Source organism: Peromyscus californicus, unplaced genomic scaffold (genome assembly GCF_007827085.1).
Source record: "Peromyscus californicus insignis strain IS unplaced genomic scaffold, ASM782708v3 Scaffold_4__1_contigs__length_199733344, whole genome shotgun sequence".
Taxonomy (NCBI): Eukaryota; Metazoa; Chordata; class Mammalia; order Rodentia; family Cricetidae; genus Peromyscus; species Peromyscus californicus.
In genome coordinates this window covers 164,601,701-164,627,889 of record NW_026294562.1, presented here as the reverse complement: position 1 = coordinate 164,627,889, position 26,189 = coordinate 164,601,701, and the positions used below count along the sequence as shown (strand labels likewise).

General features: G+C 36.5%; 1 protein-coding gene across 2 annotated transcripts in view; it reads left to right on the top strand.

Annotated features, from left to right (window-relative positions):
• Positions 1-5,559: 5,559 nt before the first annotated feature.
• LOC128094379 (sulfotransferase 2A1-like) overlaps positions 5,560-26,189 on the top strand; it is a 28,678-nt gene continuing 8,048 nt past the window's right edge. Inside the window, exons 1-4 of one of the 2 annotated variants that reach the window (XM_052712726.1) lie at positions 5,560-5,692; positions 6,771-6,979; positions 8,630-8,756; positions 21,842-21,936. In XM_052712726.1, coding sequence (XP_052568686.1) covers positions 5,560-5,692; positions 6,771-6,979; positions 8,630-8,756; positions 21,842-21,936 — 564 coding nt within the window. The remainder of the gene's footprint in view (positions 5,693-6,770; positions 6,980-8,629; positions 8,757-21,841; positions 21,937-26,189) is intronic. The other variant, XM_052712727.1, reaches the window with a different exon arrangement.

The following is a 26,189-nucleotide window of genomic DNA, read 5'->3' as shown; positions in this document are numbered from 1 at the left end:
CTCATGCATTTTGAGTGCCTGTTGAAGCCGGGAGAGATTACTGGATTCCCTGGAACTGCAGTTACAGATGGTTGAGAGTGACATATCAGTGACAAGAACGGAATCTGTGTTCTCTGGAAGAACGACAAGTACTCTTAACAACTGATCTACATTGTGCTTCTCCCATTTTATGCTCTTCTTATAAGGGAGAAGATTTTCCACAAATCAATGGAATATTTACTTCTCACAGGCCTAATATCTTGTTTCTTCACCCATCACAATTAAGATTTGTTTCTTAGGTAGGGTTTCTATTGCTATGAAGATACAATATGACTTCAGCAACTCCTATAAAGGAATATTTAATGGGTGACTAGTTTACACTTCAGAGGGTTATCCCATTATCCTTATGGTGGCATGAAAGGTAGAAAGCAGACAGATATAATACTGAATGTGTGAATCCTCACATCTTATACAATGGTAACAGAATGTGGTCTGAATCATTGGGAGTAGCTTGAGCATTTGTCAAATCACAAAGCCCACCCCAACAATGTCACACTTCCTCCAACAAAGCCAATCCTACTCCAACAAAATCATACCTCTTAATATTACCACTCCATTTGTTGGTCATTTTGTTTAAAACCACCACAATTTGGTATCAGATATTAATAATTAGTTAGAAAGCAATTCAAAATGATAGTCTTTTGTCATGGCATATACTCTATAATGTTAGTTTCAATATTTCTCCAAACTGAAATCCTGTGAAATATCAAAATAATAGGCAAGATCAAATTTTAATCAACTTGTGGGGGCTAGTGTTTCCTAAAATTTATACTAAATATATTTTGAAAAGCCATGTGGAAACCCACTAATTTAGATACTTTCTAAAGTAAATAAAATAATTCAAATTGTATTATGACATATAGGGATGATCATGTTCCAACTAGAATTTATATGCTGTCAAGTAAAATCTATAGTATCAGGAATTGGTTTTCATCTTTTGAATAGATGGCAAAAAAGTTTCCAATAGACACCCCCAAATATTATAGGCTGTTGTCAATGTTATTGGTTACCTTCCACAACCTGATGATAAGGCCCTATTCCTGAAGACAGAACTTATATTATTCACCATGGAGAAACTGAGTTGGTATCTAACAAGAAGCTTCATCTCTCCTGACCATCATTAACAGTACTGGAAGGTACTGTGCACACTACAGGAGGAGAAAAGCAATCATAAATATCATATATCTACAAATCCTGTGACCTATACAAGTGACCTACCTTCCAGATTTATTGGTACTTTAATGGAAAAAAATATTATGGGAATAGTCAACACCATTTTTACTGGATATAAATCCAATTCCAATAGGTGGAATCCACATCTGACAGTGATAATGAGGCCAAAACCTGATCTTAGACTGTTCCTGGACTTATGGGAAAATCTATAACTATTATCGTGCTAAATGAAACAGCAATAAAATTAGTCCTGATGATATATTGCTATACCCATAGATCAGGGCATCAGACCACTGTCATCAGAGAAGCTACTTTTTTGCATTAGATTTTAATTAACACAGAGATCACAACTGGACAAAGTGCAGAAAGGGAGAAATTTGGATCAATCATTCTAAAACCAGATATCCACATTAAACTCATCCACTCATGATGCTGGGATCCATGTAGAACAGGAGATGGATAGATTGTAAGAGTCAGAATTGTTGGGTAAATTCAAATTTACAGAACATTACATACAGACTAACAGCATGCACAAGTTACACATCTTATATGAGACAAAATTTCAGCACAGAAAAAGATATTTGGACACAAATTCTCACTCCTAACCAAGAACCAATATGCAATTGATACCTTCTAGGAAGGGAAATTAAGTTATCTCCAATGGAGGGTCATTAGGTGTATCGGCCATTTTCCATGTCAGCCCTCATACTCAGGTGAATAGGGCCAACACAAAACAGACTCCATCTGGTGTGTCTAGGAGAGTATGTCATTTTATTTTTGTTTCGTTTCTTTTTTTGTTTGTTTGTACTTTAATTCATTTTGGTTTTCACTGAGAGAGGAATAAAGTCAACTGTGTATAATCTGAAAGTCTGCAGTATGGTGTAAATTATGATCAAAATATATTACATGCAAAAATATTAAATGAAAATATAAGAAAAAATTTAAGGAAAACAGAAGTGTCCCATGAAAGAGATGATCAATTTAAAAACTTGGCTATATTAATAACTGCGAGACATCTCTGACCAGAAAGTTCTCAAGAGAAGAAATTAAAATGTCTATGTCTAAGAAATATATTTTAAATTGGTCAATATAATTAAACTTCAGAAAATGATATTGAAACTACTTTGAGATTTCATCTTACTCAGCAAGAATGACTATCATTCCAAAAACCATAAACAACAAATGCTTGTGAGAATAAATGCTAGAGAAGGTGTACGGAAAGGGGAAACCTCATGCACTTTTAGTGGGATAGGAAACTCTAGAGATTAGTTGAGCCTCTATGAAAATTAGTGTGGAAAATTTATCACCAGGCACAAATCCACTACTCCTTGGCATTGTTTAGAGAACTTGGTATTCTGTTTCACAAATACTTTCTTGGTCATGTTCATGACTCTCTGTTCATAATAGATAAGAAAGAAAAACAACTTAAATGTCCTTCAACCAATGAACTACTAATGAAAACATGATACATGTGTACAATGGATATCTATTCAGGAATGGAGAAAAATGAATTAATAAAATTTTCATGTAAATGTGTTAAAGTAAAAAATATTATACTGAATGTGGTAACACAGACACAGACACAGATATTAAATGTTCTCCCTTATTTGTGCTTTCTGACTTTGAACCTGTAGATGTAAGTTTGTAACCTCAAGCAACTGCAGAACCAAGAAAGCAAAATGGGATCAATTCCTAAAGCATCTCTCAATACTAGAACAGCATGCAGGTACTACAAAGGGAGAAATGGAATAAAAGGATGGGGGCTTTAACTGATAAAGGGTCACAGAGTGCAATATAGATTGACAGAGTGGAAGGAGGGATACATACTACTAAGCATGTTTAAAAAGACAGAGATCTTATTATTCCATATTTATCTAAAATCACATATAATATGCATGAATTACCATGTATTTTTTAAAAAAAATTATGCCATTAATAGTGATCATATTACCCCAAATGCCGTGGAATATATATATATATATCCAAGTACCATGCATGAGAAACCTCCTCCTTTTAAATTGTTGGTCAGGGTATCCATGAGACTTCCAAAACACTATCAGCTAATGTTGCCCTTCATTGTCTCAGAATTTGAAAACTTAACTCTTTTGCTAAAGTCTCCATGCACTTCAGACACAGATGTTTGGGGAATTGAACTGAACCTGACCTGGAACCTCTTTCCTGAAAAGTTGCTTTCGAAAGAGAAAAGCGCAAAGGGAAAGGATCAATCACTAGACCTATCCAGAGGTTTCAAGGGCTGTCTAATTGGACTTAAAGCACACTCAACAAGAGGTGAGCCCTGTCTGGTACTATAAACATAGACAACCAGATAGGCATGGAGAGGGCATAGACCCAAGTGGTGAACCTGCTGCTGCCAGTTTAACTAACCAGCATACGTTCCAGCTGTTTTATAAATACCTATCTTTATACACACAGATAGTTCTCACCCCTCATCAAAGAAGCTTCTTTTTGCAATATATGGAGACTATCACAAAGTTCCACAAATAATTCACTGTAAAGTACCCAACTCCAGTTGACACATCTGCAGTGAATATGGGAAAAGGGGTTGGTTAAAGTAACCCAACCTGACCCTGGAGCCCAGAACCAGGGAAAGAAACACAGCCTGGGTCTGGGAACCAAGCCAGAGAAAGAAAAACTATACCCAAACCCAGAACCTAAAAAACATGCCCTGACTCTGAAACCATTACCAAAGAAACACTCTTGGTCCCTAGAATCAGAGTCAGTGAAAGAAATATGCCCTAGCCTTGGAATCAATGTCAAAAAGCCAAGAAAGGCCAGTAAAAAAAAAAACACAGTTTTGCTCTGAGATCAAGGCTAACTCTGCCCCTAACCCATAAAACTAACCAATCCCTGAGCAGAAAAAACTAACCAATCTTTGGTTGACTCCACCACCAAGATATTCTATATAGAGCACCCTGCATGTTCAGTTGTGGGCTATTCTCTCAACCCTGTTAGAGGCAGCCACTCTACTGGACTCCTCTTTCCCAAATAAATTCCTTTCTCAAAAGAGTTTTAGGTGTGAAGATTTTAATTCACCCTTTCATGCTGAGCTGTCCTAGATGCTCCAGGCCTGGCTCTCCTGAGCAGTCAGAATACCTTGCCTTCCAGGGCTGAGCTGTCTCATTCAGATCCAGCCCTCAGAGCTGTCCTAGCAGCTCAAGGTATCTGGGAGACCTTCCCCTCCAGGGCTGATCTGTCCTAAGCAAGTCAGGGTATCTGGGATGCCTCCAGGGCTGAGCTGTCCTAGCAGCTTGAGGTATCTCAGATAGCCTCTAGGGCTGAGCTTTCTCATTGCAGCTCCTGCTGTCAGGGCTGTCCTAGCAGCTCAAGGTGTCCCTGACTCTCTAAATAGTCAGGATACCTTTCCCCCAGAGTTGCAAAATTTATATTTTGGTGCCAAAAACCAGGACCAAACCCACAGAGTTGCAAAACTTTTTTTACCGTGAATCCATTCTACCAAAGGCTTGTAAAAACACAGAGCCTGAGGATATTGTTGATAGGACATATCCTACAGACATGACAGAGCAACACACTTTTGAACCCTCACCAGTATACTTACCCAAATGAATCACCATAATGGCACCAGTTTTTACCCAAATAATGATAGGGGAAAGTTTACATTGTCTTATCCCTAGATGAAAAAAAACAAAACAGGTCAATGAAGGTAGAATCAACTGCCTCGGGAGGGGAAATCCCATATTGGTTGTTCAAACCCTAGTGCTCATCTAAGGATATATTCACATACAAAGAGAATTAAATGGACTCTGTATGTTATGTAAATGTGTGATCTTATCAACATAGCAGTGAAAATTAAAGAAGGGATCATGAATATGGGAAAGGAAGGAAAGCATTGGAGGGGAAAAACGAGGCTGAGGTGTAGTGAAGGCACTATATTTATCAAAAACAATCCCTACTTTTAAAAAAAAATGAATGTACATGGCAACTTTTTTTCAGGGCAACATTTTTTATGGTCTCTGTAAATTTTTTGCACATTTGAAACCATTGTGAATACTTAATTGTATTAGAAAATATTTTAACTAAGCCTTGTTTCAATGTAAGTACTTGTTATTGAGTTTCTGGTTTGGGGTCATAACCTCAGGCTCACAATTCTCTAGAACGATGTCTGAATAAGTTCACAGTTGCTTAATACAGCAACCTTTGACTGGTTTGTGCAATCTGTATTTCTTCCTATCAGCGGCTTACTTCAGTACAAATTTTAGGATGTTAATGATTTTTTGACTGCACTATAAATTTTACCTCTCAGCATTTGCTTTGAGCTGAACAGTGATCAATGCTGGAATTCTCACAGCACCAAGAAACGTTTTTGGGATGTCAACCTACTTTTGGTTTGAAGGAATACCTTTCTCTTCTATAGCACATATAAGAGAAATTATTGAAGAAAGCCATGATAAGTTTGTGATTAGAGATGAAGACACTGTCATAGTGAGTTATCCTAAATCAGGTAAGGAACATCATTGAGAATGATCCTGAACTGTCTGTGGAAGTTTTGGGCTTCAATCACCCTCTATTTAGGTGGTGAATGGAATGCTTTATATATCTCATGTGTTCAGTCATTTGTGGGTTTGGAGAGCTGTATCTGAGAGCATTTCCACTCAGAGGAAGAACTTTAACCTAACCAGTGTAGGCAGAGAAGCAGCTAAGGCACTGCCAGTGCCTGAGCTGATCCTTGGAGCAACGACAGTGTTTCCTAAAGCAGATTCTGGCATTGGTTTTTCTCTGTGTGGAAGAGAGATAATGATGAGAATAAACAGATAAAATAGCATCAAGAAAAATGGCATGAATGTAAGAATATGTGAAGGAGAGGACAAGGTCAGGTAGAAGAATTACCATGGACCTTCTTCAGTAGAAGAAAGAGGCTCAAAACTCAAGGAACCAAGAAAGGCATCATGGTCATTTGTGAGAGGAGTGTGGTGAATGGCAGAAGCAGTAACCATTGGTTAAGTATTAGGTTGCCAACATCAAAGGGCAATAACATGGAAAATCTAAGGGCAGTGGAGTGCAGGAAAAGGATTCAGATAATAGCCCAGAGAATAATGCTAGAGAAACACTCATTGACAAATGAGCATATAATCACAAATACATTGTGTATGGTAAATAGATACAGGGAATTTATTTAAGCTAAAGAGAAGCAGTACCAATACACACAGTGCAGGATGGATGCATCTTAATGCCACTGTATTAAATAAAAGGTTCCAATCTCAAAGACAGATTCTATGACTGCATCCGTGACAAATATTTGGAATAGTTGAATTCACCAAAACAGAACGGTTCTTGACTGGAGGGAATGTTCAATAGGCAGGTAGGGTTTACTGAGTAAAGATTCTCAGTTTTGTTAGGTGAAGCATTTTAAATCTTCTGGAAGAATATATTGTGTAATTACACAATGTGGATATTGCAAATACCATATGCTTTTGTGCTTGGAAACAGCTACACTGTAAATTGTATGGTTGTATATTCTATTTAAGGCTTTCCAGAAGTGCTCTTGAATTGAGTGACAATAACTTTTCCTTCTTGTTCAGGAACTAACTGGCTGATTGAGACTGTCTGCTTGATTCAGACCAAGGGAAATCCCAAATGGATCCAATCTGTGCCTACCTGGGAACGCTCACCCTGGATAGAGATTCAAAAGGGACATCTAACATTAATCAATAAGGAAGGACCACGCCTCATGACCTCCCACCTCCCTTTCCATCTTTTCCCCAAGTCTTTCTTCAGATCCAAGGCCAAGGTCAGTGTCCAGTGGTTGAGAAATCTTTGGCCAAATGCTCATTGAACTTATTCTTCTGAGTTGGGCCCTGGACCTCTGCCTGAAATGCATCCTGTGTAGATTTGGAGAGGGAAATTGGGATTCTCATGTACTATGTAACGCTAATCTGTCCCCTCCTCAGACTAAATCAGAGTACCAGGATATCAACCACCTCTCAGTGATCCTAGGCAGATATAATGTGAAAAAGTGTATTATCACAGTAGGGCATTCAGGGACTACACATACAGGTCAAGTAGAGTTCAGACTCTAGTGTACAGTGGATATTACTGTTTTGTTGTCTTCAAAGTCATTTAGCTAAAACTGATTCTACATATAGACCATTCCTTATGGGTGAATCTCCCAAGCAGAGTTGCTCATAGGGGAAGCAGCCTGAACAGGCACTGATGCTGTAATTTGAGAGATTGTTCAACAATCATGGTTTATCTGTATCCATTGTGTCTTGCTGTGTCTAGCTGTCCATTAAGATCAGTAGCCACAAAAATCACTGACATCACTGATAGGGGATCTCCTAAAGAAATTAGAAATATCCAGGTTCTGACACATCATTGCTCAGTGTTAATAAGAAAGTTTTGTGGAAGTCCCCACACCTTAGAACCTATAAGTATTTATGCTTAAACTACAAAGACAAATGTAGAAAAGAATATCTCTTAAAACTATCACAATGAAGTTGTGATCGTAAAGCTATATATGTGTGTCTTATCTGGATTTGGAAACCTTGTGTCTGGAGAAATTAAGGCCTAAAAGATGAATTATATAATAATGTCACAATGAGCATTGGGACAAAATATTTATTTCATTTTATTATTTTTTTGAAATGATTTCTTCTATTTTTGAGATTGTACTATAATTACATACATTATTCCCCCTTCTTCTTCCTCTCTCCAGGCTTACCATCATACTCCTCTTTTCTCTCTTTCAAATTTGTGGTTTTTTAATTATTTGTTTTTATATATGTATATGTATCTACGTATTCCTAAGTACCTTGGTACAATCTGCTCAGTATATGCAATGTTATGTTTTCAGGGCTGAGAAATTGGTATTGAGTAACAAATTGCTATGCTTTTCCCTGGGGAAGTCTATATCTTTCCATCTCAATATTTTTTAGGAGCTCGTGGGTCTTTGTGTTCACCGTTTTGCAATGAAACATTAGCATTAAACTCTGCATCATGATTCTTTTGAGAGTTTTCTTTCATAGCTACACTTACAGAAACCAATTTGTTTGTCATTTTGAAGATAAATTTAGCATAGTATGCATTATTCCATGTATATAAAACATTCTTTCACAGTGGATGGATAGTCTTTCACACTGTAAAATATTGATCTTTACAAGTATTGAATCAATCTTATCTTTTTCTTGTTTCTGTTGGTTTTTTTACAGTATTAGTGACCTCAGTCATTTTGCTGATACATTTTTGTAAATCAAATAAAATTATAAATGAAGATTCTGATAAATATAGACATTTTGCACTTCTGTTCATATTTTGTTCAAATAAAACTAATACATATTTTTAGAAACCTCATTGATATTTGATTGACTTCTCACATAAAATATGCCAGATAAAATTGGTTTATGACTATATTGACGTTCATTTACATGTTTTTCCATTTAAGGTGATCTATGTCATCAGAAATCCCAGAGATGTTCTTGTGTCTGCTTATTTTTTCCAATATAACAAAAACCTTATTGATAATCCAGAGTCACTAGGAACTTACATTGAATGGTTCCTCAAAGGAAATGGTGAGTGTCCTGTTAAATATAGAGGTTGAGGGAGGCTCAGTTACATTTATGAAGAGGTGTGATATAGCTTAGGCTGGCCTTGAATTCTCAATACAGATAGGGATTACCTTGAAGATCTGCTCCTCCTCCCTGTACTTCATGAGTGCTAAGACTATAAGCACTCACTTCTATATTCTGTTTATTTAATCCTGGGGTTCAATCCCCAAGTCATTTATGTTATCTGACTTGGTTACAACTCAAGCCTTTAGTATATCCTGTAATTTTCTCTTAGCTCTGTCTTATTCCTCTACACTCTACCAACCTGTTGATCCAAGGATCATTACCATTACAAACCTAATTGTGAAGTCTTCCCATTCTCACAAGCCACTGCCTAATGGCACAGCTACAGCTTGACCTATGACTAACAATCCTGGCAATATTTGGAGTAGCTAGTCTTTGTAGTACTAATGAAGATGTTATACCTTGTGGTTAAAAGAACAACAGTGATAGCAACAACCTATTTCTTCCTCATCATGAATATTTGACCATGCTGACTGTATCAGATGTGAAGTCTTCTCAATCAGAAAATGATTGGTTACTCTGATACCACAAATGCAGTTATTGCACCAGTAGGTATATATTGTATGGATGGTTGAAGTATAGATATCAGTGTCCATAACTGAGATATATTATTGACAAGAATCTCCCACTAGAATCCTACATAAACCTTCTGTTACAATGAGGGCTATTCAGCAGAAAGGCATATTTCAGCTCATTACCAGTTTTCTTTCCTTAAGTTGTGTGACAAGACTATGAGATTGGCTTTAGGAATGGGGTCTTAGCTGGGCAGTGGTGGTACACATCTTTAATCCCAGCATTCGGGAGGCAGAGCCAGGTGGATCTCTCTGAGTTCAAGGCCAGCCTGGTCTACAGAGCAAGATCCAGGACAGGCACCAAAATTACACAGAGAAACCCTGTCTCAAAAGCCAAAAAAGAAAGAAAGAAAGAAAGAAAGAAAGAAAGAAAGAAAGAAAGAAAGAAAGAAAGAAAGAAAGAAAGAAAGAAAGAAAGGAACGAAGGAAGGAACGAAGGAAGGAAAAAAGAAAGAGGGTCTTACCAACCAGTTTTTGTGGGCAACTGACAATAGTGACAATTGCCTACGTTATTTGGATCCTCAGGCCCATTTTAGGCAACAATTACTAGGGAGGTATCCCAATAATAGCAATGGAGTTTTCATTTTATAACCAATAGCTTCTAGGAGCAATAGTACCTGCTCATGAAAGCTGCCTTGATTTAAACTCTTTAATAAAATTTTAAATGAGCTTACAAACTAGTGGCATTTTCATATATTCTTGGTTTTGGTTAATTCTGTCCCTAATTTACCCACCCCATCTTTGCAGCCACACAATCAGTCTCATATTCCCTCATTCATATTGATACCATATGTGTCCTGGTACTTCTCTCTCCTTAAGGTCTCTTTTTCCTTGCTACTCTTCCAATGGTTCTTTTCTGCCTTCCTCTCCTTTATTTACACAGCAAAGTAAACATGCTAAGAATTTGTTTAGGATCCAAGTATGAGAGAAAAGATGCAGTGTTAGTCTATCTGTGCTTGTGTTACCTCATTAAGTATATTTTCCAGTTCCAACTATTTTACTGTGAATTTCATAACTTCATCTTCAAAGCTGAATGAAATTTTAATGTGTGTACATATCACAATCTCATCTATTTTCAATTGATGGGCATCTAGGCTAAACCTGTTCTGTAGCTATTGTGAATAGAGCTGCAATTAGCACAAATGTTCAAGTACCTATGTAGTTGTATATATCTATGTGTATAGTAGTATATACCTACCTAGTTTGAGTATATACCTAAGATTTGATAGCTGGGTCATATTGAATTTCTGTTTTCATCTTTGTTAATGATTCCCACAGTGATTTAAGTAATGACTGTGTAGTTTTCAGTCCCAACAGTGTTTTTCTTTCCCCACAATTTTTCTGAAAATTAAAAAAAATTAAAAACGAATTTTTATTATAAAGCAACTTGCACATAAATAAAAACCAGATTCACCAAAATTATTGAGACTCAAAGTCTATACAATGTAATTAATTTATATGCAGTTAGAATTAGTATCCAAAAGAGAAGCTGGGGAACTTCATATTAAATGTTATAATTTCAATATTGCTTATATTTCACCCAATTTTGGACCACAAAACCCCCAAATCCATGAGAAATATAGAACAAAAAAACATTAGCCTATATTCTCATTCAACAGTCCTGTCCATTACTTGCATCTACTCCTTTCTCATCCCTTTGTATTTAAATTATCTTCTCATTTCAAACATTTTTAACATACATTTCGAACATTTATTTGATTTTTTTTCCTTTTTTTGCCTTTTTTGTTGTTGTTACTGAGACACATTTTCTCTATGTTAAAGTTCTGGCATAATTTTTTTTAATAACAATGGCCATTCTGACATAGATAAGATGAACTCCTAAGTAGTTTTTAGTTTTTTTCGTATTTCCTTGATAGCTAATGTTGATGAACACTTTCAAAATTTATATGAGGCATTCTCTTTCTTTTACGGTATACTTTTTAGTTCCATACCACAGGTTTTGATCCATTTCTTTCTTTATATTGTATATTTTATTATCTTTAAATCTTTTAGATACTAGATACACATTGTCTGGAAGCATATAACTGGCAAAGCTTTCTTCCATTTTATTAGCTGAATCTTCACATGGTTAATGATTTCCTTTGGTGGATAGAAAACTTTTAATTTCAAGGGGTCCCACTTGTTGAGTATTTGTCTTATTTTCTGAGTGAGATGAGTAGCATTTAGAAAGTCCTTACCTGTGATTACCTCTCAAAGTGCACTTCCTGTATTTTCCTCACTGTGTCAGAGTTTTGTGTCTTCTCTTGAGGGTCTTCATACATTTACAACTGGTGTGAATGTGTGTTTGTGTGTGTGTGTGTGTGTGTGTGTGTGTGTGTGTGTGTGTGTGTGTGATGAAAGATTAAGATCGAAATTCATTCTTCTACACATAGCAATCTAGTTCCCCAAATACCATGAAATGAAGATACCATCTTTCTTCCAATGCATGTTTTTGATATTTTGTCAAAAATACAGTGCCTGCAGTTGTGTGAACTTATGTCTTGGTTTTCATTTCAATTAATCCACATGTTTGTTTTGTGTCAGTGCTTTGCTGTTTTCATTACTCTGTCTCTGTAGTATAACTTGAAATAAGGTCTTATCTTTTTCCAAAGTTGCTTTGATTATCTGGAATTGGTTTTTTTTTGTATGAATTTATTATTGAATTTGTTCTTAAGAAATTACAAAGATGTATAAATTATTTTCTGCTTATTGAAATCCTTTTCCCTCTGTTATCTCCCTCTCACCTTTATTAACCCCCATTCCCTACAGTTCTCTTTTATAACTTTCACATCTCTTTATTGGTGACCCATTCAATTTAACCATGATTATTATCTTATGTGGGAATGTGGGATTTTGACTACAAATGGAAACCTAGTTGACACCTCACTGGGGACACAACTGAAGACAGTGACTTTCTACCACCCAGAATCATTCAGTATTCATAATTTCATTATGGAGTTGTAGTGTCCAATGAGTATCTGCATCAGTCCATGATACCTCATTTTTGGGCTAGTCTTATGCACGATCTTTGCAACTGCTTCAGTTGCTTTAAGATCATGAGTACACTTGTTTTGTCATGCCCACATGTCAGCATTTTCCATCCCTTCTCTTTCTTTTATTCAACTTCTACATTATTTACACTCCCTCTTCTGCAGTGATCCCTGAGGATTACAGATAGCTCTGTAGTGTTGAATTTAAGGATGAGTATCCAACCATTCTGTATCAATTTGAATATAATTAATTTTTATTTCTGTGGCTAACAATAAAATCTTGATTGGTATTGTATTGAGTCTGTTCATTCATTTTGGTAGGATGGGCATTTTCATAACATGAATTTCTCTAGTCTGTGACCATGGGAACATTTTCCATCTCCAAACATCTGCATAAGAATCTGTCTTCAATGTGTTGAGATTTTCAGTAATGAGGGCTTTGCCTCCTGGGTGTATTCATTACTTTTCTATTGCTGGGATAAAACACCATGAACAAGGCAATGTATTGAAAAATGCTTTGTTTGGAACTTATGATTCCAGAGTGCTAAGAGTCAATCATTACTATTACATGAAGCTTGGCACCAGGGAGACAGGCATGGCATGGGGGTAACACCTGAGATCTCATACCTCAACCCACAAACAGGAGGCAGAAGGAGAGCACTCGAAACAGTGTTAGTCCTTGAAACCCGAAATCCCACCCAGATGACATATTTCCTCCAACACGTTCATACTTGCTGATCTTCCCATAAGATACACCAACTGCGAACCAAGTATTCGAAACTGAACATTATATGGGACTTTTTTACAAGCCAGCAAACTTGCTTGGATTTATTCTGAGATGTTTTCTTTAGACAGTTGTTAATAGACTGATATCTCTGATTTGTTTCTCAATTTGTTCATCATTGGTATAGAGAAAAACTATTTATGTTTGTTTGATAATTTTATACCCTGTCACTTTGTTAAAAGTCTTTATCAGATCTAAGTGATCCCTGCTAAACACTTTCAGTCTTGCACTGATAGAATTCTATCACTCAAGAATAGGTACTTTGACTTGATTTTTTCTTATTTGTACAGATTTTATTTGTTCATTTATCTTTTTTCCTATCTTAGAATTTGGTACTATATTTAAAAAGAGTGAAGGAAGTCATTTAATTTTCTTCTTGCTTGTACTAGAAATATATTGGATTTCCCCCTACCTAGTGGAATGTAAGCTACAGTTTTCCTACATATGGCCAGTACAATGTTCCTTCTATTCTAAGTTCTTTGGCATTTTATATATGAGGGAATGATAAATTTTATCAAAAATTCTTTTCTTTATCTACACAGATTACAAAGGGTTTTCTGTTCTTGAGCCCATTTATAATATTTAATTTATATTGATTGATGTTTGTGTATTGAACCAGTCCGTCACTGAGTCTCTGAAGTAAAATCAACTTGATAATGGTGAATGGTTGTTTTGTTTTGATATAGTGTGTGTGTGTGTGTGTGTGTGTGTGTGTGTGTGTGTGTGTGTGTGTGTGTACTTGTGCATGTGCATGTTCATGTACATATATATATATTCTGTGGTTCTATGTATACCCAAATGTGCTGGTGGAATCCAGAGAAAAACTTACAAGAATGTGTTCTTTCTTTTGACCATGTGGATTTAGGTCTTCAGGTTTGCCAATAAACATCTTTACCTGTTCAGCCATTTTACTATTCTTTGATAAGTTCCTGAATATGTTAACAAAGTATTTTATTGAGCAACTTTGCATCTGTGTTAATCAAAGATCTTGGTAGATAGGATATTTTTGTGGTTGAATATTTGTCTGCTCTTCGTATCAAGATGATACTTCAAAAAATACTTTAGTAATGAGCCTTATTTTCCTTCTTTTATGTAACAGTTCAATAATCTTTGTGTTCTCTGAAGGTCTGGAAAAATTCATCTCGTCTGAACATTTCTCTTTGTTTAGAGATTTTTAATTACTTTTGCAAACTCATTGTTGTTATAGGCCTTAGAATATTTTTATAACATAATTTTTATTGATTCTTTGGGAATTTTTCATCACGCATATCAGTCCCACTCATTGCCCTGTCCTTTCATATCTACCCTCAACCCTTGTATCCTGCCACCCAAAAGAAAATAAAAAATGAAAACAAAAATAAAAACAAAAACAGAAAACAAATTTCTCACTGACCCCTCTGGGGAATGACAAGCTCTGCTATCAATCAGCAGTTTTCTCTCATACCAGTCACAGCTCTCACATCTCCAATTCTGACATACTTGAACCTGTTCACTCCTCTGTATTCACCATCTATCTACCATATATTTGTTCATTATAGTTGCATTGGGAGCTGTTGTGTGTCACACTACATGCCCTTTTGTCCAAATTAATTTCAAATGTTCATTGCAATAAAAGGCTGGTCTGGTCCAGGGCCTCTGGCTTCTGCTACACCATCAATACTGGACCCTCATCCAGACTCCTCTCAGATATCCTACTCTTGCTCAAAGTCAAGGAAATCCCTGTGGCCATGGTTCCACAGGACGAGCTCTTTCCATCATCTCAAGCAGCTCATAGATAGGGTAGATGTTGGAGAGATCCAATGAAAGACTGAGGATATGAGCTTCAGTGGTAGCTGAGTTGTTCAGCCTCAGTATTTGCTGTGCCTTCCCTTGTCTCTAGAGGAGGCAAATGAGAGCCTGGGTCAGGCCTGACAGTTTTACAGGTTTATTTTATGTTATGTGTAGAAGGGTTTTGTTGCATGCATGTGTGTTTTTTGGATATGTGTCTTGTGCCCACAGAGGCAGGAAGATGGCATTGTGAGCTATCATGTAGGTACTGGAAATTGAATCCTGACCCTCTAGAAGAAAAGTAAATATTTTTAACTGCTGTGCATTGTCCTCACATCTACCTATTTAAAATTTTTAAAAGTCATCTTACTTTTATTTAGATAGGTTTTAACCTATGAAGAAATTCATTCATATATTTTAGATTTTCTGGTTTAGTGGAATGATTTTAATGTAAACTTTAATAATTCTTTGAATTCACTGGTGCTTGTCATAATGAGTGATTCCCTTTTCATGACTTAACTGTATTATCTTTTGCTGTTTCTCTTCCTTTTCTTAGTTTATCCATGGTGATATTTTATTTGTGCTGAAATGTGAATGACATTTCACTTTTGCATTAATATATTTTTACCCTGAGATCAAAGGAAATAGCAAGACATTTTAAGTAAGCAAAGAAGTCTGGCAGTGGTAGAACATGCCCTTAATTCTATCGCTTAGAAGGCTGGGTCTCTGTGTGTTCAAGGCCACACTAGAGAACAGAGCCAATCATGGTGACAAATGCCTTTAATCCCAGTGCCAACCATAGAGGCCTGGCGGTCTGTACAGATAGACAGAAAATGATGGAGCTGTGTAGGAAGAGGAAGTGAGGTATCTGGGCTAAGAGACCAATCAGAGGGCAAACAGCAAGTCATATAAGACTGGGTAGATAGGAAGTCACTTGTAGGTAGAGTTTTCCTGCCTGACCCACAGTCAGGACAAATCTCTATCACCTGCCAGTCCCACAGGCGCTCAAACCCGACCAAGTAAACACAGAGACTTATATTGGTTACAAACTGTATGGCCGTGGCAGGCTTCTTGCTAACTGTTCTTACAGCTTAAATTAATCCATTTCCATTAATCTATACCTTGCCACATGGCTCGTGGCTTACCGGCATCTTCACATGCTGTTTCTCATCGTGGCAGCTGGCAGTGTCTCTCTCTCTCAGCCTTCCACTTCCCAGCTTTATTCTCCTCCTTGTCCCGCCTACTCTTCCTGCCTAGCCAATGGCCAATCAGTGTTTATTTATTGACTAATTAGCAACACATTTGCCATACAGAACATCCCACAGCACTTCCCCCTTTTTTTTTCAAAAAGGAAGGTTTTAACCTTAACAAAGTAAAATTACATATAATTTGGGAATTTGGGCGTAGCTTCTCTTACTACTTCCTGCTGGAGGGGGGCGCTGTATCTTATGGGGAAACAAAGAAAATTTTAGGATTATTGAATAGTCCATGAGGCTGTATCGTCTGAGCCAGATGCCTTCAAACCGTTCTGGATGTTGGATCATCTGGGCCATGGTGTCATCAGAGACCTTTCAGGGGGTCTTGGCTGGTCAAACCTGATGTGTCTTAATCTGGAACAAATCCATAGCCTCTGGCTTTCTGTGGAAACAAAAGAGACTCTTTTCCAAAGCAACATATCCTTATATCCAAATTTTGAAGTCAAGGTATCTTTAAAATATATGTATTGGTTTAACTCAACAGCTTTTACAATCAAATGTTTTTCTGCAGTTAAAAATCCCAAAGACAACACAATCCAGATTCTCTGTGTAATATCCATTTTTACGGGGCTTATTTTTTATACTACCTTTACTGTCTCTTTAAAGACTTTATTTTTTAAAACTATGTATTTGTTTCTATAACTTTATATATCACCTTTTTTGTCTCTTTCAAGCCTATGTATCTTTTACACACATTGTAAACTATTACATCTGAGTCTGTCTTATTGTGAATCTATTGCCTTAAACTGCAGCAGCTGTGGCTGCTGGCTCCGCCCACCTCAGCTTCCCAACATGGCTGTGGTTTACCGCCAGCTCTGGGAGCTATCGTGGGTCTATGCTTTTATCCAAGCAGCATGTAGCCCAGAAACCTCTTTATTTTGTTTTGTACTAGCAAAGGCTAAATCCACCATGCAGCTTAATGTGCCACTTGCAGAGGCCTCATTCCCGCCATACTGCAGGTCGAGCACGCACTCTAGGAACCCACCAGTAGCTCAAACAGGCAGCTGCCGCTCATTTGAGAGAGACAATTAGGAAGCTGTTTTTAGCTCCATTTTAGAATCTTTTTTTTTCTCAGTTTTTAGGTGGAAACTCCTGCCACCACGTTGGGCACCAATTGTAGGTAGAGTTTTCCTGCCTGGCCCACAGTCAGGACAAATCTCTATCACCTGCCAGTCCCACAGCCGCTCAAACCCGACCAAGTAAACACAGAGACTTATATTGGTTACAAACTGTATGGCCGTGGCAGGCTTCTTGCTAACTGTTCTTACAGCTTAAATTAATCCATTTCCATTAATCTATACCTTGCCACATGGCTCGTGGCTTACCGGCATCTTCAATGCTGTTTCTCATCGTGGCAGCTGGCAGTGTCTCTCTCTCTCAGCCTTCCACTTCCCAGCTTTATTCTCCTCCTTGTCCCGCCTACTCTTCCTGCCTAGCCAATGGTCAATCAGTGTTTATTTATTGACTAATTAGCAACACATTTGCCATACAGAACATCCCACAGCAGTCACTCTCTATGGAAGCTGCAGAGTTGGTGAGTTATGGTTGGTTAGTGGCTTTCCCTAGTTACCTGATCTCTCTAAGGCTTTTACCCCTATATTTGGCTTCATGGTTTTTTCTTTAATAAGACCATTAAGAAATTTATCAAAATTTATCAAAATTTTGTCAATATTATTTATATGTTGAAGGAACAAACTATTTCATTGACTCTCTGGATTTGGTTGCTGCTGCTTTTTTCATTTCACTAACTTTTGTTAATGTCAGTGTTTTCTTTCCAGCTTCTAATTTTGATGTTTGACATATTCCTTTTCCAAAGCCCTAAGGTGATTCATTAGCGAATTTATTAGAAATCTCTTTGACATTATAATGTAGTTAATTTGAACTTTACACTTCCCTCTTGGGGCATTTTTCATTGCATCCCATAGGTTAAAGAATTGTGTGGTATTTTTGTTTCATTTCATTGTGATAATCTTTCCATTCTTGATTTCATCAAGGACTCATTCATCATTAAGTTGTGAGTTGTTTACTCTCCAGGAGTTTGTTTATATTCTCAAGGTTTTCTTATATATTTATAGTCATTTTATACTTCTGGGGTAGAACATAAGGAATTATTTCATTTCCCCTATGTTTTTAAGATGTTCTTTGTGATCTTGTATATGTCTATTTTACAGAAATTCTATGGACTTCTGAGAACATAGTGTATTCTTCAGTGTTTGGATACAATATTCTATAGATGTCCTTTAAGACCATTTTACCTATGATGTCAGTTAATTCTATTTATTTTCTGTTGAGATGAAGTGTTAACTATTGGAAATGAAAGTATTGTGATACTTACTTATATCTTTACATCTAGTAGTATTTTCTGTGCATAACTGGGTGAACCTGTCTTGTAATTGTACAGTTCTTCCCATGAATTGTCCCCTTAAGTGGTAGGAAGTAATGTGTATCATTGCTCAATACATTTCAAGTCTATTATGTCAGATTAGATCAGCAACATATTCATGTTTTCTAGCTCCATTTTCCCAGAATCTCTTTTTTCCATTATTTCATTGTAAGTTTATAGCTGTCTTATATGATGAACTACAACAAATATAAACATCCTAATACTTTAATCCAATGTCCTACACTGTGTCTTTTGATTAAGGAATTGGTACCATTAATATTCAGTTATTAGTGTGTACCTGGTGTTTTCTTGTGTCCCATCCTGCCAGTAGTCAAGGCAAATCTCTCCCACTAGGGTCCCCCAAGTTAAAACACAGAGACTTATATTATTTACAAACTCTATGGCCTAATGGTTCAGACTTCTTGCTAGCTGTTCTTATATGTTAAATTAACCCGTTTCTATAAATCTATACCTTGCCATGTGGCTTGTGGCTTACTGGTACTTTACATCCTGCTCCCCATGGCGGGCTGGCAGCATCTCTCTGACTCAGTCTTCTTCCACCCAGCATTTTCCTCTCTCCTTGTCCAACCTACACTATCCTTCCTGCCTGGCTACTGGCCAATCAGTGTTTTATTTGTCAATCAACCCTAGCAACATATCACAGCATATAGGACATCCCACAGCACTTTAGCTACACTAGTGAAAGATGTTTGTTGATTCCTCTCATTTTGATGATTTAACCAAGGTGATTGAGTTGTTTTCTTATTTAACTATTGGTCTAGTTTGCTTTATGGTCTCTGTGATAAAAAACACTCTTGCCAGAAGCAATGTATGGGAAGATATTATTTATCTGGCTTAAATTTTCAGATTATAATGTATCTATGGGAGAAGTCAAAGCAATATCTCCAGAAGGATCTGAAGCAGAAAGCATTTTACTAATCTGCATGTTAACTTGTTTTAGTGTCTTATGCTGAGTTGTCTTTCTCATAAAATCCAGTCACAGCTACCTATGCTGTAGGCCCTAACACACCCATCATCAACCAGGACAACAACTCAAATACTTTGTCACCAGCCAATCTGATCTGTACAAACTCTTAAATGAGACTCTCTCAGATAATTCTAAGTTGATTCAACTTGAACACAGAGGTTAACATTTGCTTTGTTGCAGTCTTATGGATTCATTTTTTCTCTTTACTGGAAAAGATTCCTTTAAGTATATTTTGTAGAGCTGTTTTGATGGTCATAAATTCATTTTGCGTATTTTTAGCATATTTTTTTCTCCTTCATTTATGAGAAGCATTTTTGATGGCTACAGTAGTCTGAGTTGTCAATGGTTGTCTTTAGAACTTGAAATACAGCCCCAGGCCCTCCTGCATTTTAACATCAGTTGAAAAATCTGTTATTCTGACAGACCTTCCTTTAAATTTGACTTGGTGTTTCTCTTTTGCCAGTTTCAATGTACTTTTTTTAATTATAATTTTGTGAGGGAAATATATTTTGTGGTCTTGTATATACAGTGTTCTATATTCCTCCTTTATCTTAACTGGCATCTGTTTTAACAAAAAGCAACCTAGAGGAAAAAAAAAGGTTAATATTTTTTACAACTCCAAGTTACAGTTTTATTTTGATGAGAAGCCTAGGCAGGTAATTAAGACGGTGAGTTCACAGACAGGAGTAGAGAGACAATAAATATGTTTGCTCTTGCTTTCTTGCCCTCAGTTAATATTCTCTTACCTTATGCTTTCCTGAACCCACCTCAGTAGAGAATGGGGCTGCCACAATAATTCTTCACCTTTTACATCATCAGTTAACAATCAGGATAATCTTTCATTGATATATGCACAGGCTTACGTGATCTACAGAATTCCTCATTAAAAATCTGTTCCAAGGCAGTTATAGGTTGTGGCAAGTTAACAGTAGGTAATTTTAATGTAACACCTCTTAGATTTTTTTCCCATAGAGTAACAAATATCATGGAATTCCCACTCATATCTTCTTCTTATATTATCTTTGTTCTTATGTCTCAAAATTAAGATTAAAAGAACTTGAGCTAGCTTAACTTCTGGGACACAATTTTGTTGTTGTTCATTTTTTACTCTTTTGGGTGGTCTACCACCCAGCTCCCAAATGTATCACAGAAGGAGGCTTATTCTTACTTGTAACCACCTGGGCTTAGTTTGACTTGTTTCTTGCCAGCTTTCCTTAACTTAAATTAACTCATCTACCTTTTGCCTCTGGGATTTTCCCATTCTCTTACATCTATAAGTCTTACTCTTACTCTTACTTCTTCTGGCACTGGCTGTGTATCCGTTTGGCTGACTCTGATGTCTTCCTACTTCTCTCTCATTCATTGACCTGTTTAATCCCAGAATTCTTCTATATGTTCTCTGCTTACCAGCCCCTTCTGTCCTTTCTCATGCCTCACTATTGGCTTCAGATCTTTATTAGACCATCAGGTGTTTAGACAGGTACCACAACCTAACTTCCCAAAGTTAAACAAATGCAACATAAAAAAGTAACATACTTTAAAAAATATTCTACAACACAATTGTTTTTCTTAATCATTATCCTAAACCACAATCCATATGGATACTCCAAAGAAACTAGGTATGTGAAATTTCCTTGTTCTTATTTTCTATCCACTGCAGCCCATGCTTTATCATGGGCAGGGGAAACACCATATCTTGCTTTTGACTTTATTAGTTTCCCCATGCAACTAAACTCTATCATAATCAATTACTACATTTATTAAAGAACCCAAATCACCCAAATAACATTTAAACCAACACAATTATTTTGTATAAAATCATTGCTCTAAACAGAATGGCTTAGGAGGAAACCATTTTTATAATAATCCACAAATTAAAATGCCCAGTAGAATGGGATATTTCCCAGAGATAGTCATAATAAATTAAGGGAAGTGGGGATCTTCCCACATGCATTCACACCATGCTAGATACCATAGGAAAATAACAGTGGCATAAATGTAAAGGTGCAACATTAGCAAAAGATATTCTAGAACCAAAGCCTTTGGGGCCTTACCTATCTGAGATTCACCCATTAGAACTTTCCTCCCTGGTGGACTAATCTACTGATCTTCAGTTGCTGCCTACTGCTCCTCTGATATGGCTACATAAAATATCACATTAAATGCTGTAAATACTGCTTTTGTTTTTCTTAGTAAAGTGTCTGCCATTTGTGGAAAGTGAATAATAATAGGCAGACCTCACTTTTATTCTTTGTAATCAATAATTTCCTTCCCCTTTCACACAGTGCCATATGGATCATGGTTTGAGCACACCCGTGACTGGCTGTCTATGAGAGGAAATGACAAATTCCTGTTACTGAGCTATGAAGACATGAAAAAGGTAACTGTCATTCTTACAGCAATCACAAAATCCTTTAGCAATTCAGCCCGTGCAGCACCCCACATTGTTCAGTATCCCTATTCCACCTACTCTATCACTGGTAGGGTCATGAAGAGTCACTAAATGTGAGATTATACCGTATTTCCTTTATTAAGGTGCATCTTACTTACATCTTACTGTAATTTACTCTCCAGCCACCTAGTCCACCCTACTTGACCCTGAAGTAGGTTGGGGTAGCTCAAACTTGTTCTAGTGGTGTTTCAATTCTGTCTATGCAACAATTTTGATACAGTTGATAACCCAGTGGTAGTGGGGAAGGGGTAAACAGTGTCACACCACTGATGTGCCGAAATGTATGCCATCTCTCTTTGATAAAAAGAAGAGGACAAAGGCATGCAATCTTTCAGGGAGGAAGGTGTCCTGTGCTCTGAAGTACTGAGGTTTTCTTCATGGTGAGCTAGAAGACACTGAAAATTTCAATATATTCATAGAAGAGAATATCTAAAATGTTTCAACACTAAGTTTTCAAAATGCAAATTTTACTCACAGTGGTCTCACAGAATATAGTGTGTTATTTCAATTTTTTTAAATCTGTGGATACTTGATTTGTAACTGAGTATATGATCAATTTTGGAGAAGGATCCATGAGGGAATGGGAAACAATTATAACCTTTTGTGTTTGGGTGAAATGTACTATAGATGTATGTCCTGGGCACTTATGCCATAATGTTTGATAATTCCATTATTTATCAGTTTAATTTTCTTCTGGATTGCATGTCCATTTATAGGAATGAGCTGCTGAAGTGTCCCACTATAAATGTTTTGGATTTGGTGTTTGATTTCAGTGTTAGTCATATTTCTCTTACAAATATGGGTGCCATTGCATTGGAGAATGTTAAGAATTGAAATGTCATCGTGGTGGATTTTTACCTTAATAAGTATAAAATATCCTCCACCTTCTCTTTTGAATAATTTTGGTTTGAATTTTCACTTTTACATTTAAATTAACCCATTTTTATTAATCTTTGTATTGTCACAGGTCCTATGGCTTTACCTGTCCTCCAGCACCTTGCTCCTTGGGCTTCTCAGATGTGTCTCTCCACTGTGTCCTTTTTTTCCCATCTGTAGTTCAGTTTTTCCACCTAACCTTATCCAGCCAGGGTATTGGTCAATATGCTTCTTTATTAAACCAATCAGAACATAATTTACACAGGGTATAGAAATATTCCACAACATTTCCCTCTTTTTTGTTTAAATTAATAGGAAGGTTTGATCATTAACATAGTAAAGCTATGTAAAATGGAAAAAGTTATTAAGAATTACAGTACCAATACCCAATCCATTTGCGTTTGGCAAAAGTAGATAAAATAATTATGTACCTTATCTTAGTCTAAAGCTTTGTATCTAATTTACTTTCCGTCATAATTAAGGAATATTTATTTATAACTATTTATTTTTCAACTCCACCAAATCCCAGAAGGATGAAATATTACTCAATGACAGGGACATCAGGCTATCTCAACAGACACCCAAAGATCCTCTGCAATGATGGGGCATCCATCTTTGGCATACAGGCCTGGAATAGTCTACAGACTTTACTGTGAAGCAGAGAATTCTGAAAGACTTCCTAACTTGTCTTGGCAAAGTTTGGGAGTCAACACTTGTTGCATTTTCCTGATCCAATTTTTACAGTGACTGTCAGCAACATTGCTAACGTTATTCATAAAAAAAACCCTCCATACAGTTTCTTTGATGTTCATCATCTATTCTGAAGCAGATTGGTGCTGCCAGGACACACATATCTCACTTTCATGAAAAGCTTTAATTATTAAAACATTTTAAATGTCATATTTTGTAGTTCTTTGAATGTTTTGAAGATTGCCTATCTATTTAAAATACATGTTTGTATAACTAGAACATTTAACTAACAAGACTATAATTTGACTATTATAGATGACTACTGATCTGTATTGCTTAACTATACATTACATTTATTATCGAGTTGCATAAAACTTACCTTAAGCAATAGTAGTAGTATACATACATTATAACAAAGTAACTTTTAATTTGTATAAATAAAGTAAAATTCATTCCAATATAAAATATTTAGAGATTAACAGTTGTTTGGGGGATTAAATATTCCATAATCTACTCTTTTTTCCCATCATAATAATCTAACCTTTTTTCCATCATGTCTATATCATATACCCTTTCTTCTTTTAGAAGGAGATTATGACCAATTTCAATTTGTAACCAACCCTTCTGAAATGAAAACAAACTTTTAAAACCAATATTTTGGGACTGTATATCTAGATTTCTTGACTACTTTCTGCTGATTGGTGGGTGCTGGTAAACTTTCAGGAACTCTGAGAATATCATGATCATTGTTAAGGTTTGGCTCGAATATTTTGTGAGGCTGGATCATCTTAGTTGCAATCTTAAAGCTGTTCTGGATGTTGGATCACCCTCAACATTTTTATTGGTGTTTGGTCCTCTTGGTCTGAAATATGGAAACTTTTAAAGGTAATATATATATATATATATATATATATATATATATATATATATCTTTATTAAGAATATAAAATGTGCATTGTATACTAACTAGCCAAAAATAATGTTTTTTTGTTTTATGTTGGAGCAGGTAAAATAAACACCATTTTTCTTGTATTTACTTTAGGTTTGCTTTCTCATGTCTGTAGTCAGGATTTTAGGGGATCTTTCTTGATCAAACCTGATTTGTTTGATCCAGGGTGAATCCATAGGCTCTTATTTTCTGTGGAAACAAAAGCATATCCTCTCCCCCCATTAACATAACTTATGACTTAAAGTTTGAATTCAAGATAATTTTAAAACATATAGATTGGTTTAATTTGATAGCATTCATAATCAAATGTCTCTCAGATATTATCATTCACTCACTAACAGTATTTTGATCTATATATGGCTTATCATAATTTTTATCATTCTAATTCTTTTTTAAAGATTTTACTTAATTGTGTTTAAATCATTTTAAATCAATGACTGTTTCTATTCTTTCTCTTCCTCTCCACCATGCCTACACATATTTTTCAAACATGGTGTGATCCCCTTAGAGGCCTTTATGTCTGAATATGTCCTTCCTGTGTATATCTAATCCTTTCTGTCTTTATGAGCATAAAATACAAATTTGCCACCTACCATGTGGGTGGGAGCTGCCTCTCTGTACCTCGTCCTGTGTGAGACTGTGATTACTTGCCATGCTGCAGATCAAGCCTACATGTCACAGCCAGGGGATGTGTCTCTGTATAGTGGCCCACATGAGAGGCATGAATGGTAAAACTTCTTGGCTCTATTTTTATGTGTCTAGAAACCTTTTTAAAACCTCTGGCACTGTGGGACACACAGTGGGTGCCATATGTAAATGGACATTTCTCTCCCACAAGCCAATTCTCAAATTACCTCTCAGAGGATTATACTAACATCAAAATGCTCAGCCAATAGCTCAAGCTTGTTACTAACTAGATCTTACATTTATATTAACCCATTTTTATTAATCTATATTTGCCACATGTTCTGTGGCTTCAACTGCCTATAACATCTTGATTCTTCAGTGGCTTACTCCCACTCTGACCTTCCTTTTCTCCTCCATATTTTGGTTTTATTGCCTAACCATATCCTGCTTGGTTATTGGTCAGTCAGATTTTTAATTAAACCATTCTAGGCATAATTTATACAGAATACAGGAACATTCCATGGCACTTAGAAAAGGGGGTGGCCTATGAGTGGTGATAGGAAGGACACCAGGATGGAAGAAAGCAGAGTTTTCCACAGGAACTGCATAGATAATCACCTGGAAATGGGGGCACTGAGTGAGGACAGGCCACAGCAAAATTTTGATATAAAGCTGTGAATGAAACTGAATGATTGGCCATGGGATAACAAAGGTAGAGGTGAGGATCTAAAGATAGCCTACTTGCTTTCCTGGTCAGAGTGGCCTGTGGGTTCTTATGGAGTGTCTTCTTGATTTGGAGGTGAGGGGAAAGCAATGAGTAGGTAGAAGGAACTTTGGAGACTAAGACCTATGTTATACACATTATATTGGGGAATTTTGGGGAGAGTCTACAGCAGGTTTCTGCACAGAGATGATGGTGAAACTAGGAGAATGGACTTAAAGAGGAAATGGAGAGATAAAGCTCTGCATTGAGTCTACTACTTCCATGCCCAGTTTTGCCTGTGAGTTCTTGGGAAATGGTTGATTGAGTTGAGGTATG